This window comes from Apteryx mantelli, chromosome 28, assembly GCF_036417845.1.
Source record: "Apteryx mantelli isolate bAptMan1 chromosome 28, bAptMan1.hap1, whole genome shotgun sequence".
In the NCBI taxonomy this organism is placed as follows: domain Eukaryota; kingdom Metazoa; phylum Chordata; class Aves; order Apterygiformes; family Apterygidae; genus Apteryx; species Apteryx mantelli.
Window position 1 is genome coordinate 5,707,959 of NC_090005.1, and position 14,130 is coordinate 5,722,088.

Here is a 14,130-nt window from a genome sequence, read left to right on the forward strand (position 1 = left end):
CTTAAGGCCTCAGCTGCCACTCGGTTCCTTTCTCAGGCCCAGAAGTGCCACCGAAATCCTTCCGGCTGTGCAGCGAGCACCTGGCAATTTTCATCTGCATCACAGCCCGCAATTACTCTGAGCTCGCCTAGCGCTGCGGCCAAGAGAAGCACGTTGTCGCTCTCCGCCTTTCGACCAACGCCGCTGTTTTCTTGTGTGAGAATCTTTACGCAAGCCAGCATGAAAACGAGCAAGTTGTAACTGTAAGGGAACCGCCTGCTGGAATTTTGCAAGCCAGACGCCAGGCTCCAAAAATTCTCTGGAAGCAGCATCCACATCCAGCGATGCAAACGCGCGTGAGAGCGTCTTGACAAAAAACCTGTTGCCAAGCGAACGTGCTTTGATACGCGCGCCCTAACTGCCAGCCTGCAAGTCATCTGCAGTCCGCAACGATCATTCACCTAGTCTAGGCTCCGTTCTCAGCAGTCGTCTTTTCCCGCAGCCCCTCAAAAGCAGATTTGGGGCTTATTCCGGTGGCAGGAGCCCCCTCCAATATGAGTATTTTTTTGGACGGCCCTCCGGGAGCGAGCTGAACACAAGCTTACTATCTGCACATGCAATAGTTGAGCTGCTTAACCAGCTTAGTGATTTGAGGAGACATCAGACGCAACGTGAACGTACAGATTGGACTAGCTGCCTGCTAGCAAAAACGCCCCAGTAAAACTTTGTAGAATAGATACGGTCTCACAAAATCCACAAGCATCACAGTGGTAGCATCTCACTAACATTTAGAGAACTGAAATGCACGAAACCCTCAGCAAAAACAAAGGTATACATGGTTTTTTTTCAATTTCGCAATGTGATTCGCTGCCTACAGATAGCTCTGAATATGCCAGCTAAATTACCTGGAGCTGGCAAAATATTTCTGCCTACTCACCATCTCCTTCTGCACACTGCCTGCCAAGACATTTAAAATTGCTGTTGCAAAGGCAAGGGTCAATCCCATTTTGAAGGAACGCCGTGCTGCTTTGAAGCTTTACAACTCAATTTTTCCTGTGCTTAAAAGTGTCTCCTCCCAGACATCATGCAAAAGACTGAACACAACATTGTCAAATGCACTACCAAAAAAAAAAAAAAAAAAAGGCACAGAAGGCTATTTTCTCCAAGTTTTAGTGATCCCAGTATTATCTACTTTATGCACTCTGACTGTGGGTTTTTTGTTACGGGTAACGGGAGCGGGAATGGGTTGCTTCCCGCCCCAAATAACAGCAATACTAATACTACAGCTTTCAAAACAGGCAGGGTGCTCGCCATCATCTTGAACTGCCGCGTATGCAAATACCATCCAAGCACCCTGTAACAAGCCTTGCGGGACTCTGACAAATGGTCTCTGTATTAGGAAGTTGACTCTTACCGGCTTGGCGATTTAAAGGCGTCAGAATAACCAAGTGTCTAAACTGACCTGAAACCAATACACGCCATGGGGCTTCTTCCTTATTTATCAACACCTAAGTGATAAAGGAAACGTTTTCTTTACGCCGTAAAGCAGCCCCCCCCCGAAAAAAGGCACGAAAAAAATTTAACTGTCATAGTAAGGTCAAATTTATGAGCATGTTCATTTTAATGGTGCCTACGAGGAAGGAGGAAAATGGTTCTTGCTTCTAGGGCCATTATAAATAGCTTGTTAAAGTGATGTTGTCCGCCATCTCGGAGATCACAGGCCTTTCAGACCTGGGATTCTGCAGGACAGGAGGCAGCACCGTTCGTCCCTTTGCTTCCTCAGCCCTGGAGCTTGCTAAACAAGTTGGGGGTAATTCAATCTGCTTTTTTGTTTTCCAGTCCTTCAACCTGGCACATTAAATTGATGCATTTTGTATTTCTGTTTCGCTCTATCTTCAGACAATGAATCAGAAGACGACAAAATCCTTTAACATTTAAATCTAACAGTTAATTAAACCCTAACCATTGAATCTGTCAAGAATAAACTGCATTTCTGGCAAACGTGAACCTTAAGCACAGACGACATTTTAACGTGAATTTGATCTGTATCTTCTGCAAACTTGAGTGATGTTTCCCTCTTTAGAGGGAACCTTCAAGTGAAGAGAATAATTCAATCACTACAAAATGGATACCAGATCATAAAACAAAAGCTGCACAAAAGCTTTCAGTAATATTCAACACAAAGCAACCAAAGCCTAATCTCAAACTTCCTTTCTCTGTATGGCTATTCTAGAGATATGGTAAAATCCCAGCCCCATTAGCTAACGAGAAGGTTCCCACCTACGCCAGCGCAGAAGGATTTCAGTGCTGAATAAAATGCCCTACTCCCTCTCATCCTCTGCTCCTCCATTTTAAAACTGCTTGTATCAGACTGCCTAACTTCTGCTGTGTAAAACAAGATGCGTTACCCTGCTTACATTACTGTCTTACAAATGCTCTACTCCATCCTGAAATAGCAGAGCAAATAAGATGAGAAGCATCCACTTAAGTATCATTTATTGCTGTTTGTATCACGCTGTGCTACAGCAAACGCTCCAACGCTAGGTGCTTCACCCATGACCATATTGAAATTCAATATATTTTACTGCTTAGACGAGAAGCAAGGACAAGTCTTTAATGTCTGAACACTTACCCACCACACATATCATTTAGTTTCCTTGTTGCATTTCATCTCCAGAAGCCAATATTCCTGTGTCCTGTAATTTTTCTTGTTACTATCATCCGTACTTTGGCTCACCAGACATTTTGGTTACTCACAGTCACATGTCCTTGCCTTCCTCCTCCACTTTCCCATTGCTTGATCTCTGCATGAAGCTCTTGGCCAAACTTTAAGTCTTGGAGCCTTCATACACTTCACTGCCGAGTTATGAATCTGGCATTTGAAAATCAACTCTTAACAAAAGCTGTCTCCATGCAGGATTTTAGACCCTCGCGCTCCCTTATTTGGACTGTAAATACTTTAGCCCTTTGGTCCAACAAATGCTGTTTTGTCCAAGACTAAACATAGTAGAGTCATTGCATTCTCGGAAATAATTCATATAAAATAGCTGAGGGAAAAGGTTGCCAGTAAACGGCTCTTAGTCAATACACATGAAATGAATTTGATTTAAGTCCATTTATCGGTGTAAGTTTAACGATCTTGCATGCATCACAAAATAAATTGTCCCCTCTGAGACAGCCGGACTACTGCACAAATGAGCTACATGAGGCACCCTTTCATGAAGGTGGGCAAAGACATAGCACATAAGGACACACAGATTACCAGGAAGAAAAATCCCTTTAAAGCATCTTCACAACTACAAGGCAGAAGAAGATCATGCTCCGCTCCTTCCCACCCACTCCCCGTAGTATATATCCAAAACCAGACCCGACTTCTGAGCACTGGATTTTCTAAGTCACCTGCAGCCTTCTCAACACAATGAGGAAAGAGCAATGAGTCACTTCAACTGCTTCAAGGCTATTACACTTCCTTGGACATTCGTTATTGGACTGCATTTTGCAATCGGCCCAAACGCAGAGGATATTAAAATGTCAGCTTTACAGAATGCATTCCGTGTAGTACACATTCCTGATGAGAATTAGCGGTTTCTTTAACAACCAGCCATAAGTTATCCATATATTACTTCAAAAGAAGAGCAAGTGTGGTAGTCTAAGTCTAAGTAGCTACGCCAAACCTTTAAATAAAGTTCTCATTTGGAGAAGTGAGGAAACTACAACAGAAAAGCAGTATAATGGGATGTGAAACCAACAGCTCTCTTCCAGAACCACCTTACTCAGCGCTCCCTTCAGTTACTGCTCAACAAGAGAGCTCAGTTATTTGAGCATTATTAATATGAAAGAAGATCTAAGTTGCAAGAACTAACAGAAGTCAGATACAGAAAGCCTTAAACTCCCAAAATGGGAAGTCAAAGTGCCAAATTCAGATTTTACTCAGCAATGTCACTTACAATCATTTAACCAAGCCCATTTCCCATTTTTGAAAACTCTGAAGGCATTACGTTGTAAAACAGCAGCTGAGACACTAGGAACATCTATAAAGATAAATTAGTACCCACAAAAAGGCCATTTTTCTAGTGCAGATAAAGCTACAGTTGACTGTGTTTGATAAATTACAGAGCGCTTTGCACTGCCCTCCAGTTTCTTTAAAAAAATCTTGTTTTAAAGGAGGAGCTTGAACAGTTCGGAGACCTTTCAAAAGATAAGGCTATACAATTTCCATTGACTTTTTCCAAAGACGGCTAAACTGTTCTTACCAGAACTCTTGCAAGCATCCCACATCTAGGATACCTTTATGAACTTTGTTAGTCCAGCACCAATGGTGTCGCCAAAAACACAGGCATGGGAACCACTTTGAAAGGACTTGACCGAATGCCAGAGATTCTTGCCTAATCCAAAGTCTTAACTAGGAATTACATGCAGTAAATCACAATCAACATTAATCTCATTTTTGTGCTGCATTTTATTTCTAAACTCTCTTTTTAAAAATCTTTTCAGCTTGGTCAGCTTTTATTAGACCTGTCAGCTTTGCACAACGCTGAGCTCAACTTACCCACCTCTCCTCACACCGCATGAAGGTGATGCATACCACTGAGTGCAGCTATAGAGTTACACTCAGAGAGGCAACAGGAGAAGACCGACTGACCCTGGGCAAAAATCAAATACAAAAAGGTAAAAGCGACAGCGAGTAAGGCCTGTTAGTACTACCTTATATTTTCCTTATTTGTGGGGCTCTATCAACTATATCATATGCTAACCTCTCCAGGAAACTTCAGCCAACACAGACAGGAGAGGGAAAGTGTTAAAAACAAGTCAAGATCACCATAACTAATCAACTGTTTATTACACACAGTCAACTCTTAATAGTTTTATAATTCCTCTGCAAGATCCATATTGCCATACGTACACCGACTACAAATATCTCAGACAATAATTTATGCCACTCTTAGAAGCAAAGCAGGACCTGATGATTCTGCAAGATGGAAGATCTCCAAAAAGCTAACTGATGTAGACAACTGTGCTGATGTTCAGGAATCTGTCCAGAGAAACTGAAAACAACTCCCGAAAAATGTAGCTTAGACATGTTACTTGAATACTTATTATGTATCCAGAACAAGATACATTTTTAAGATCAATATGGACCCGTGAAGATGATCCCATCCACTCTCCTGCTTGCACTGGAAGGTTTCTTGGATGCTTTTAGAAATCACATGGTTTCTGAAAACTACAGAAAAACAATACAAAAGCAACTCTGAGAATCTGCTGGTACCTGGAAATTCTCTGTTAATGTGTCCCAGAACAAAACCATTAATTTCTCTTTCCTTTTGTCTCCTGATGAACTGTAATGACCCACAAAATTTAAGCTATCCTTTTCCAGCAACACAGAAGGAAAGCATTCAAAAACAGCTAGTGTTTTCATAGCCTTCAGCATATTATAAATTGCTTTCCCAGTCCCTTTCCTGTAAATAAGCAATACAAGTGCGTAAGAGCTGACAACGTACGTCTTACCACCCTCAGAAATAGCTTAATATTTGCAGTCAACATCTTCTGAAAGCTGCAGTAAACCTCATTTTAGACAAACACACACATCGTAATTATTTTTTGAGAGTACTTAAAATGAAAATCCTCTCAAGTCAATACAACAAAAGCAATCACTTAAGATTTGGAATTGAATTTAAATTAGCAACTTTTTAAAGAAGCACCTTGTAATTACACGTTGAGATGTTGACGGCACGTTTAGTTTACCACACTAAAAATTAATTTTGATGCCAGAATTCTAACTGTTAAATCCAAAAACACTGGAAGAAGCCCCACCAGAACACATTCAAAACTACTAATAGGTTAAGAGCTTTAAACTGGAAAAACATGCATTCCAATACCTAGAAGTGCCCAGTTGAAAACATGCTCTATAGTTCAGAGATAAACAGCTTGTTCAAAAGGACTGTAAGCCAGAGGCAGGTCCCTGCTTCACTATGTTTTGCAGAGTCTGGCATCAAACAAGATGAATTTAATGTGTTTTGGATTCTTTCTCCCATTACCAATGCCAGCTATAAATCCGTTCCAGTACACAAGGGATGCTGTTTGATTCTTCAACTCTTCCAGCAGCTGTACTGGAGGGTAGTAGCACTGGTCTAACCTATCCGACTTTCTCTTAGTCATTTCTTAACATATCCTGATGCAGAAGAGTCTGGAGCTTACAGTACCCATGACTAACAGGGACTTTTAAGGCAGGGGGAAAAAAAAATTTATATATATATATATATATATATATATATATATATATATATATATATATATATATATCTTGGTGGGGTAGGGTGCTAGTCATTAAATATCTATGATATAATCTATTTTTTCGCCACCAAAAATTTCTGAGGATCAGTCTTCAGGAAGCTGGACTGCAACTTCCCAGCACTGCATGGTGAAAGCACTATATATACCCTGGGGTCTCCTGGACCACAATTTCCCTGGCTACCAAACCTCCTCTTGAGACAGACAACACATGGAAAACAACAGCAGGCAGAGAATTTGGGCAAGAAAACACCTTGAAAAAAAATTAAAAGCATTAATAGCAGGGTTTCTTTTTCAAAATAGTTTTTTTGACTCAGTAAAGGATTGCTTTTAAACCAGAACATTGCAGAAAACCTCACTAAGGAGCACATTAACTGGACTCGACAGGAATTCCACACGGCTCAGTACCATTCAACATTTTTATCGATGGGCAGAGGGGAAACAGAACAACCGACGACTGGATTTGCAGATCACAAAGTCTGACGAACAGTAAGTAACAATGAGGACAATGTGTTTGTGCAGAGCAATCTGACCCGAATAACAGTGACCTGAACCTACTAAAACAAAGTATGTTTAACAGAGCCATATACAAACACACCTACAGAATAGGGCTGCACCTGAGAAGGCAGGGACTGAAGAATCTAAGTCAATCAAGACCTCTCCATGCAACGCTGCGGCAAAAAGGCTAAAAAACATGACCCAGGGACGTGCAACAGAGGAACAGCAAATAAGAATAAAGGAGTAAGAAAGCAGCTTATCTCTGCATATTGTACAGATGGGACCTAATTCCAGACACTCCAAAAAATCTTTAGTCACATTTTGAAGATGTAGAAAATTTTGAGAAAGCAATACCAATGCATAAGGGCTGGAAAAATGCCTTATAATGGCAGAATTTAGAGATCAGTCTGTTAAAGCTCTCAAAAGAACCTAAGAGTAAGGCATAAATATTATATATGCCTTCACATAAAGAAGGGCCAAGGCACTAATGGGTACTTTAGCCTAGTAGAGGAGGATGTAACAAAAAGCAATACTAAAGCTGAAAACAGAAAAATCTGCACAGCAAATACAGGAATGTATACCTTTCCGTGGACAAACCACTAGAAAAGACCTACATTTTCCTTTATAAGTTCACCACCACCTGCTGTCTTCGAGAGAAAGAAATACTGTAGTCAAGCACTAGCTACTGGATTCAAAACAGGGTTAAATGACTGGAATTGAAATGTGTGTGATTTCTAGGTATTCAGAGTAGACATCTTAATATGAACTTCTAGCTTTAAAACTGTGAACCACTAAAAATCTCAACTGGATTAGCTGCTCATAGAGCTCTTCAAAAGATAGAAAGCACCAAGAGCTATTACTGGTTTAAAACCGTATCATAGAAAAAGGAACGCCAACTGAGGAAACCTTGCGGAGAACTCCAAAAATGCTTTTGGATCAGATGAACTCCTCAAGCTCTACAACCCTGTGCAGTGACTGACAGCAGAGCTACTTAGGAGTTTGGGGGTTTTTTATTTTGTTTTGGAGGGGGCTGAAGGAAGAGGTGACTTAGAAGCAGCCAAGATAATTTACACATGGTTTGTGGGCCTGTAGCATTGAGAAAGTGTTTCCTTTCCTATTTAGTTAGCCATGGCAATAGGGAACATCACTGCACAAGAGAAGAAAACAGAAGTGACATTAAAAAAACAGCAGGGAAAGGTACAGCTAATACAAGAAAGAAGCAGCAGGTCTATATAAAATTAATTTACAGCACAAGTTCTTAAACTTCACACCGAATTTCAAATTTTCCTGGGATCTTCTAAAAATGGAACCAATACTATTTCATCTACTTTCCACGCATTTTCCTCTAATTTTCTCTTCTTCTCCTTGCTAATATAAGTAGACAAAAATCAGTCACAGTTCTGATGTTCTGCTTTGCTCAGTTGAGAGGTCAGAAAGTCTTGTAAAGGAGAAGAGCAGTATTCTTCTTGTTGTGGCCATTCCAAAAAAAAAAAAAAAATCTAACCCTAATCTAATGACAAATGAAGATCTCCAAACAACGCTACTAAATTTTAGAAAATTCTGAGATTAATTCTTTAATAAGAAAACAGGCTATGGAGAAGGGCAGCCTCCTTGACTGCTCTCAGTTACATCTCAGAATTTATCTAGGGCAAATCTATGCACAGGAATCTGCTACCAGTTAGAAGCTCAGGACATCACATTATGGAATGATTGCAATCCTATTTTTCCCCCCATTCCCCCACATTAAGTTTTTCTCCTCCCAATTAGTAAAAGCAGGCAAAAGGAAGTGACCCTATTTATTTTCCTGAAGCTCAGAGAGAAGCTATCAACTGACTTTGTCACATAATCCATGAGCAGTCAGGGCCTGTTCAAGGATATAAAAATCAAATACGCTTGCCTTAGCCAGCACATAAGAAATGAAAAAAAAGTTCAAGCAACTGACAACACAGACTCATTAAAAAGGCAGAATTTAAAACTCTACACTGCCGGCCCAGATGTCCAGTAAGCTGGACTGCATAAGCTGCTTGGGAACACAACTTATCCCTGCTTCTTGTATTCCTGACATTCTGCCAATTAAAAAAAAGAAAAGGAAAGAAAAAAAAGGAAAAAAAAAGTAAAGCCACATGCCATCAACCTTTGACTGAACTCGCTGAAAGTGGCAAGACTAGTAGAGCAAAGTGCCCGTTTAGCTCTTAGAATACGTTTGGAAAAAAAAATTGCCTATCTTCTTGGAGTAAGCAAGAATACGAGAACTGAGGTCCAGCCTGTCCACATTCCAAACAATCTTAGAAAATAAGACATTTTTGCTAAGAAAAGTGTTATTCTATTATACAGACTATACAACAAACTCCTCTAAAAAAAAGAGACAACAGTTTGTGTTCTGTCTAGCTAATGATGCAAGTAAGTGCAATGTACGTAGGAAGAGGAAATTATTGTACACATATACACATATGGCTTGTAATATTTCTGCTTCAACAATGAAAAGGAGAAAGATAAAGAAACATAACATTTTCTCAACATCTGTGCATAACTCAGAACTCCACTGGATTTCAGTGAACCAGAGACATCCGTAGTATTCATTCTTTGGATTCAGTGTAGTTCATCAAAAGAAAAGAAAAAATTTATTGCAATTACACAAAACAACACTGTAAAAACACAGATTTACTTATTGCAGTCTCATGTAGTCACATGGCATTGAGTAATGCTTTTAAAATACTATGTTAGCATTTTCAACAGGTATTGTTCATAATTACTTCAAGTTACAGTGGTTCACAAGTTTGTCTCTGCCAAAGGGAATCAATCAAGGAGACAGTAGAAGCAGGCAAGTGACAGACATTCCTGAAGCTGAAACGCTGCATGATCTTTTAACCGAAGGACTAAGCTTACCAATGACCCAATCAAATATAACCCTTTATATGAAGGGAAGGGGAAAAACTGGGGGATTTGTTGGGGGTAAACCATCCAGCATACTTAACTTACCATATCAGAGCCTAAAGAAAGGAAAGAAAAGATCAGTAATGTCCTTCTTTCTTCAGTAGCTAATTTCATTGCATAAAGTCTCCTAAACAGAAACAGCTGTGCTGCCCTGGTCAGGGAAAGACCAAATATTACCAGACAGAGCAAAGCTAAATGCGTTTCACTGGAGCTGCTCTAAAGCTCAGCACCTGCAAAATATAGAGTCAAGAAACAGGTGCTTTCCCTTGAGGTTTTCTAAGCTTTGGGAGTATGAAGCAACAAAGGCAGAGGACCTACATCTTTTGTGCAGCTTCTAAAGCCACACAGCACTTCAAAAGCCAGACTTTCCTGCAAGCCAATCCTATCAAAAAAAAAAAAAAAGGAGAAAAAAAAAGTTCCTGATCACACTATTGTAGTGATAACTTCTGACTGCATTTCCTGCTTCTTTGGGAGTTTATACTTTCATACTATCCTTAACTTTGAGGTTCCTTTCGCCCTGCCATAAAGGACTCAGGAATATATTCAGAGAATACATCATCTTTATTCTGAAGGCTGTCTGACCTCCTTATCCTTACGCTAGTTACTTTCTTCCACAGAATCTTCATTCCCTCCACCACCTTCTCTCTACCTACCACAACATTTTGGCTGCTGTAATTCAGCTATTCCACCCCCCATAATTTCGCCAGTTCTGAGCTGATCCCCCCGTTCAACAATCCTGCTCCCCCTCATCATTCTCATATGTACTTCACACCCTTAATACCTTGTTTCCCTGCTGTTTTAGTCCTTTTCCTTCCTGAACTGATTTCCCTCCAACACTGTACATTTCCATTTTTCCTCCTTCCCCTAATCTCATTTAGCTCCCTTTAGTTAGGCATGCAGGAGAGAAGAGCAATCTGCAGCCCTCTCACCTTTAATCCACTTCTGCTGAGCGTATCAGAAACCCAGAAACCTGAATATCACCTCTGTTGACTCTGCACTGCTAACCTCATCTCTCCCCTGCCCACATTAGCGCTCAGTTCGCCCTCGTTCTTGCCAAATTAATCCTCTCAAACCCAGATTCTTTCCAGTTTCCTTCAAGAAAGAGGGGCCGATAACATTTAAAGAGAACTCCAGCTTTTCTCTTCCAATTACTCTCTTCCTTTAGCCACTTCACTAATTCCAAGGCATTTGCCTTTCTTCCAAACAGCTAAAAGCTTCCTTTGACCCATGCACTTTAGTACTGACCTTTTGTTTCTCTTCCTCTCGCGGGACCGTACACATCCTTTCACTTCGAGACCATCACAAGCACAGCACCTAAGAACTAGATGTGAGGGACTCCTCTGCGGCCTTCCTCACACTGTCAACCTCCCCCCCTCCATGCCACATCAATCCCTATTTCAACTTGTATAATTTTAGAGCACGATCTCCTCTTTGTCATGCCTACTTAGGTCTCAACAGACTAGCAACAACAACACAGGGTCAAATTTATAGTCATACTCCGTCAAATCACAGAAATTTCATATGCTGACACTTATACAGCTGCTCTATATCGTGTGAAAAAAGGCGTTCTTAACACTGATAGAAACAGTCCTGCAAATGGAGCCTACATACAAATTTATGACTTCACACTAACGGTCAGAGAAAGAATTTTATTTTTGCTGTAGTTTTGAGACCAGTTTTGTATACAGACCATCAAAAACAGTGTGCTACAGGCAGATCTATTTTTACCTGTGCTTAGCCACAGTATAACTGTCACAGCGGATCTGCAAATAAACGCTCAGAATAGCAAACTATTTCCTTTATTCCACACCAGTGTTATATCTCAAGTAAGACCTCAGTCTAGATATGGAGGAAAAAGACAAAAACAATCTTTGAAAGTAATTTTGATGAATAACTAAAAGGAAAACAAAAAAGATCAGAAAAGCCGTCCTCCACCAATACACTTCAGGAAAACTATTAGAATAACTAACCGTCAGGGATCATCGTCCTGGTGCCTGATCTCCCACAAATTCAGTGTGACCTTGGCCAAGTCACTTAGGCCCACTTTCTCCCATGATCAGCTCTTTCATAGCTCATCATTTTCGTATGTTTGGTCTGAATTGTTCCGCACTCATTTTCTTCCTAGAGGACTGATTCCCCTTTTCCCCTTAACGCACAAAATAAAATGTCTTCTCATTTACTAATTTTGAGGGAGAAAAGAACGGAGAAGTTACACTATTTCAAAAAATAATCCCTACCTTTTTATTTTTTAAGGCGGTCTAAGGGCCTGACAACAAAAGCATAGCACTTGGCATGGATATAGTCCTAATTAAAAATAGTGCCTTTTCTTAAAGTGGGAGGAAAACAGGGTTGTGACTGGGTTATTGTTTCCGAGCATGCTCAGCAGCTTTTAAGATTTCGGCATCGGGTAATGGAGCCTTGTTTCCTTTCTGACATCACTACACATTCTCCCTGCATGACCAGATCAACGCAGTGACACAGTAACAGGTTTTGCTGCTACAATAGCTTTTTGTGAAGCACGCTGCCCTGCAAACGTACCAAATCAAGGACAACAAGAGAAAACGCACACATGAAGTTGTGGAATATATGATTATAGGGCCTAGCCGTTTCTTGGCTACATCCTGCAGTGCCCTAGTTGTTTTAGGTTCCTGTCCTCTCCCCTTCAAAAAATCAAACTACTAGTAGAAATGTATCGTCAAACTGCAAATTTGGCCCCTTCCACTTCCTGAAACAGGAACTTCAAAGCCTGCTCAGGCTATTTCAATATTAACCATGAGGCATTTCTTCATTTAATGAAATAATCTATGCAAACCATCCACTGTGTTTAGGGCAACATTAGGAAGTCATACTTACAGTCCATAGATAAGGTAAATAGTGAAGTTAACCACGTTGATACACAGTCTCCCATATGCTTCTAATATAGTTTAATACTCGCTTACAAAATCCGCATCCACTAAAACATCCAGAAGGAACAACACAAATAAATTACTACTGGATGTCCTGACTGTTTCAAGACTATATCTTAATGCTACACTAAGTGGAATAATGCAAGCTCCATAATAATAAAAAACAAGAAAACAAAACAAAAACCACTCTCAGCTCCTTGGATGAAAGGTGCAAGTTTACATGAAAAACACTATTGTGACTTTGGATTCTTGAAATAAGAATGACCACATACGAAATAATCAATAGCTGTTCTCTAGCTGTGTTTATTCTCACTGCCTTTGTTTTTCCTTGTAACCCTCAAGACTCTCTCAGGCTCAAGTCAGAAAACAAAATGTCATTGTTTAAGCTTAATGAGTCAACATTAATATTAGAGTTGTTTATTTAAATCCACTTTAAAACACCACCACTGGCGTTAACAGTGTAGAAATACTAATATTTTATTTAAAAAAAAAAAAAAAAACCACGAGAAGGAAAACGCATTTTCCACAAAGAATAAGGGACGTTAGCACATGCTGAAGACAGCTGGAGAAACGGCACAGATTTCTTCGTACGGTATTTACGGCTCTATTTGGGGAAAGCACGCTGTGAGAAAGCAGGAAAGAGTTCAAAAGCAGGTGAAAACAGCGGCGAGGCAGGAGCCCGAGCAGCATCCCACGGGGGACCCTGCTCCCTCACCGCCTCCGCCGTAACGCACCGCAAAAATAACCGGGGGAAAAGCCCCGCTCGTCGCTTCGGGAGGGGGGGAAGAGGATCACAGCGGGGCGAGCGGCCCCCGGCCCCGGGGCACGGGGAGCCCTGCCACGGCCCCCCCGGAGCAGCCGGCGGCAGAAGCCCCCCCCGGGCCCCGCGGCCCCTTCCCCGGCCCTTCCCGCGGGTCACCTTGACAGCCCGCAGCGCCCGGCCCGGCCCGCGCCCCGGCACCGCGGCCGCCGCCGCGCTCGCGCCTTTGTGTCGTTACCCGCCGCCGCCGCGGAGCGCCGCGCCCGCGCACAAAGCCCCGGCGGGGGGCGGCCGCGGCCCGCCCCGGGCCCGGCCTGCGGCGCCGCCGCAGCCCGAGGGGCCGCCGCGGCCCGGGGAGGGGGGGGCGCGGGGTGGGGGGGCCCCCGCCGTCCGCCGCGCGGCCCGGGCGTTACCTGGAAGTCCCTGTCCTCGTTGAAGCGGGAGAACCTGTCCGCCATTTTGCTCCTTCGCCACCGCCGCCGCCTCGCTCGGCTCGGCCCGGCCCGGCTCCGCGTCTCCGGCCGCCTCCCCTCAGCGCCGCGGCAGCGCGCCCGCCCCGCCCCCCGCCGCGCGCCCCGCCCCCGCCGCGCGCATGCGCGCTGCCGGCGTGCGGGCCGCGGTCACGTGCACAGCCCCCCCTCCCCCCGGGCCCGCCCTCGCGGGGCTCCGCCGGGCGGACGCGGGCGGAGCGGGGAGGTTCTCCCTCCCCCCCCCCCCCGCAAAGCACGGGGGCCGGGCTGGAAGGAAGGCGCTTGTTGCTAGGGG

The 14,130-nt window shown here is 42.7% G+C and overlaps 1 protein-coding gene across 2 annotated transcripts in view; it reads right to left on the reverse strand.

The window, feature by feature from the left end:
* Positions 1–13,891, reverse strand: part of GPATCH8 (G-patch domain containing 8) — a 57,719-nt gene extending 43,828 nt beyond the window's left edge. For both annotated transcript variants that reach the window (XM_067311847.1, XM_067311850.1), the window contains exon 1: positions 13,779–13,891. In XM_067311847.1, the coding sequence (XP_067167948.1) occupies positions 13,779–13,823 (45 nt within the window). In that variant the 5' untranslated portion in view covers positions 13,824–13,891. The remainder of the gene's footprint in view (positions 1–13,778) is intronic.
* Between the last annotated feature and the right edge of the window lie 239 nt (positions 13,892–14,130).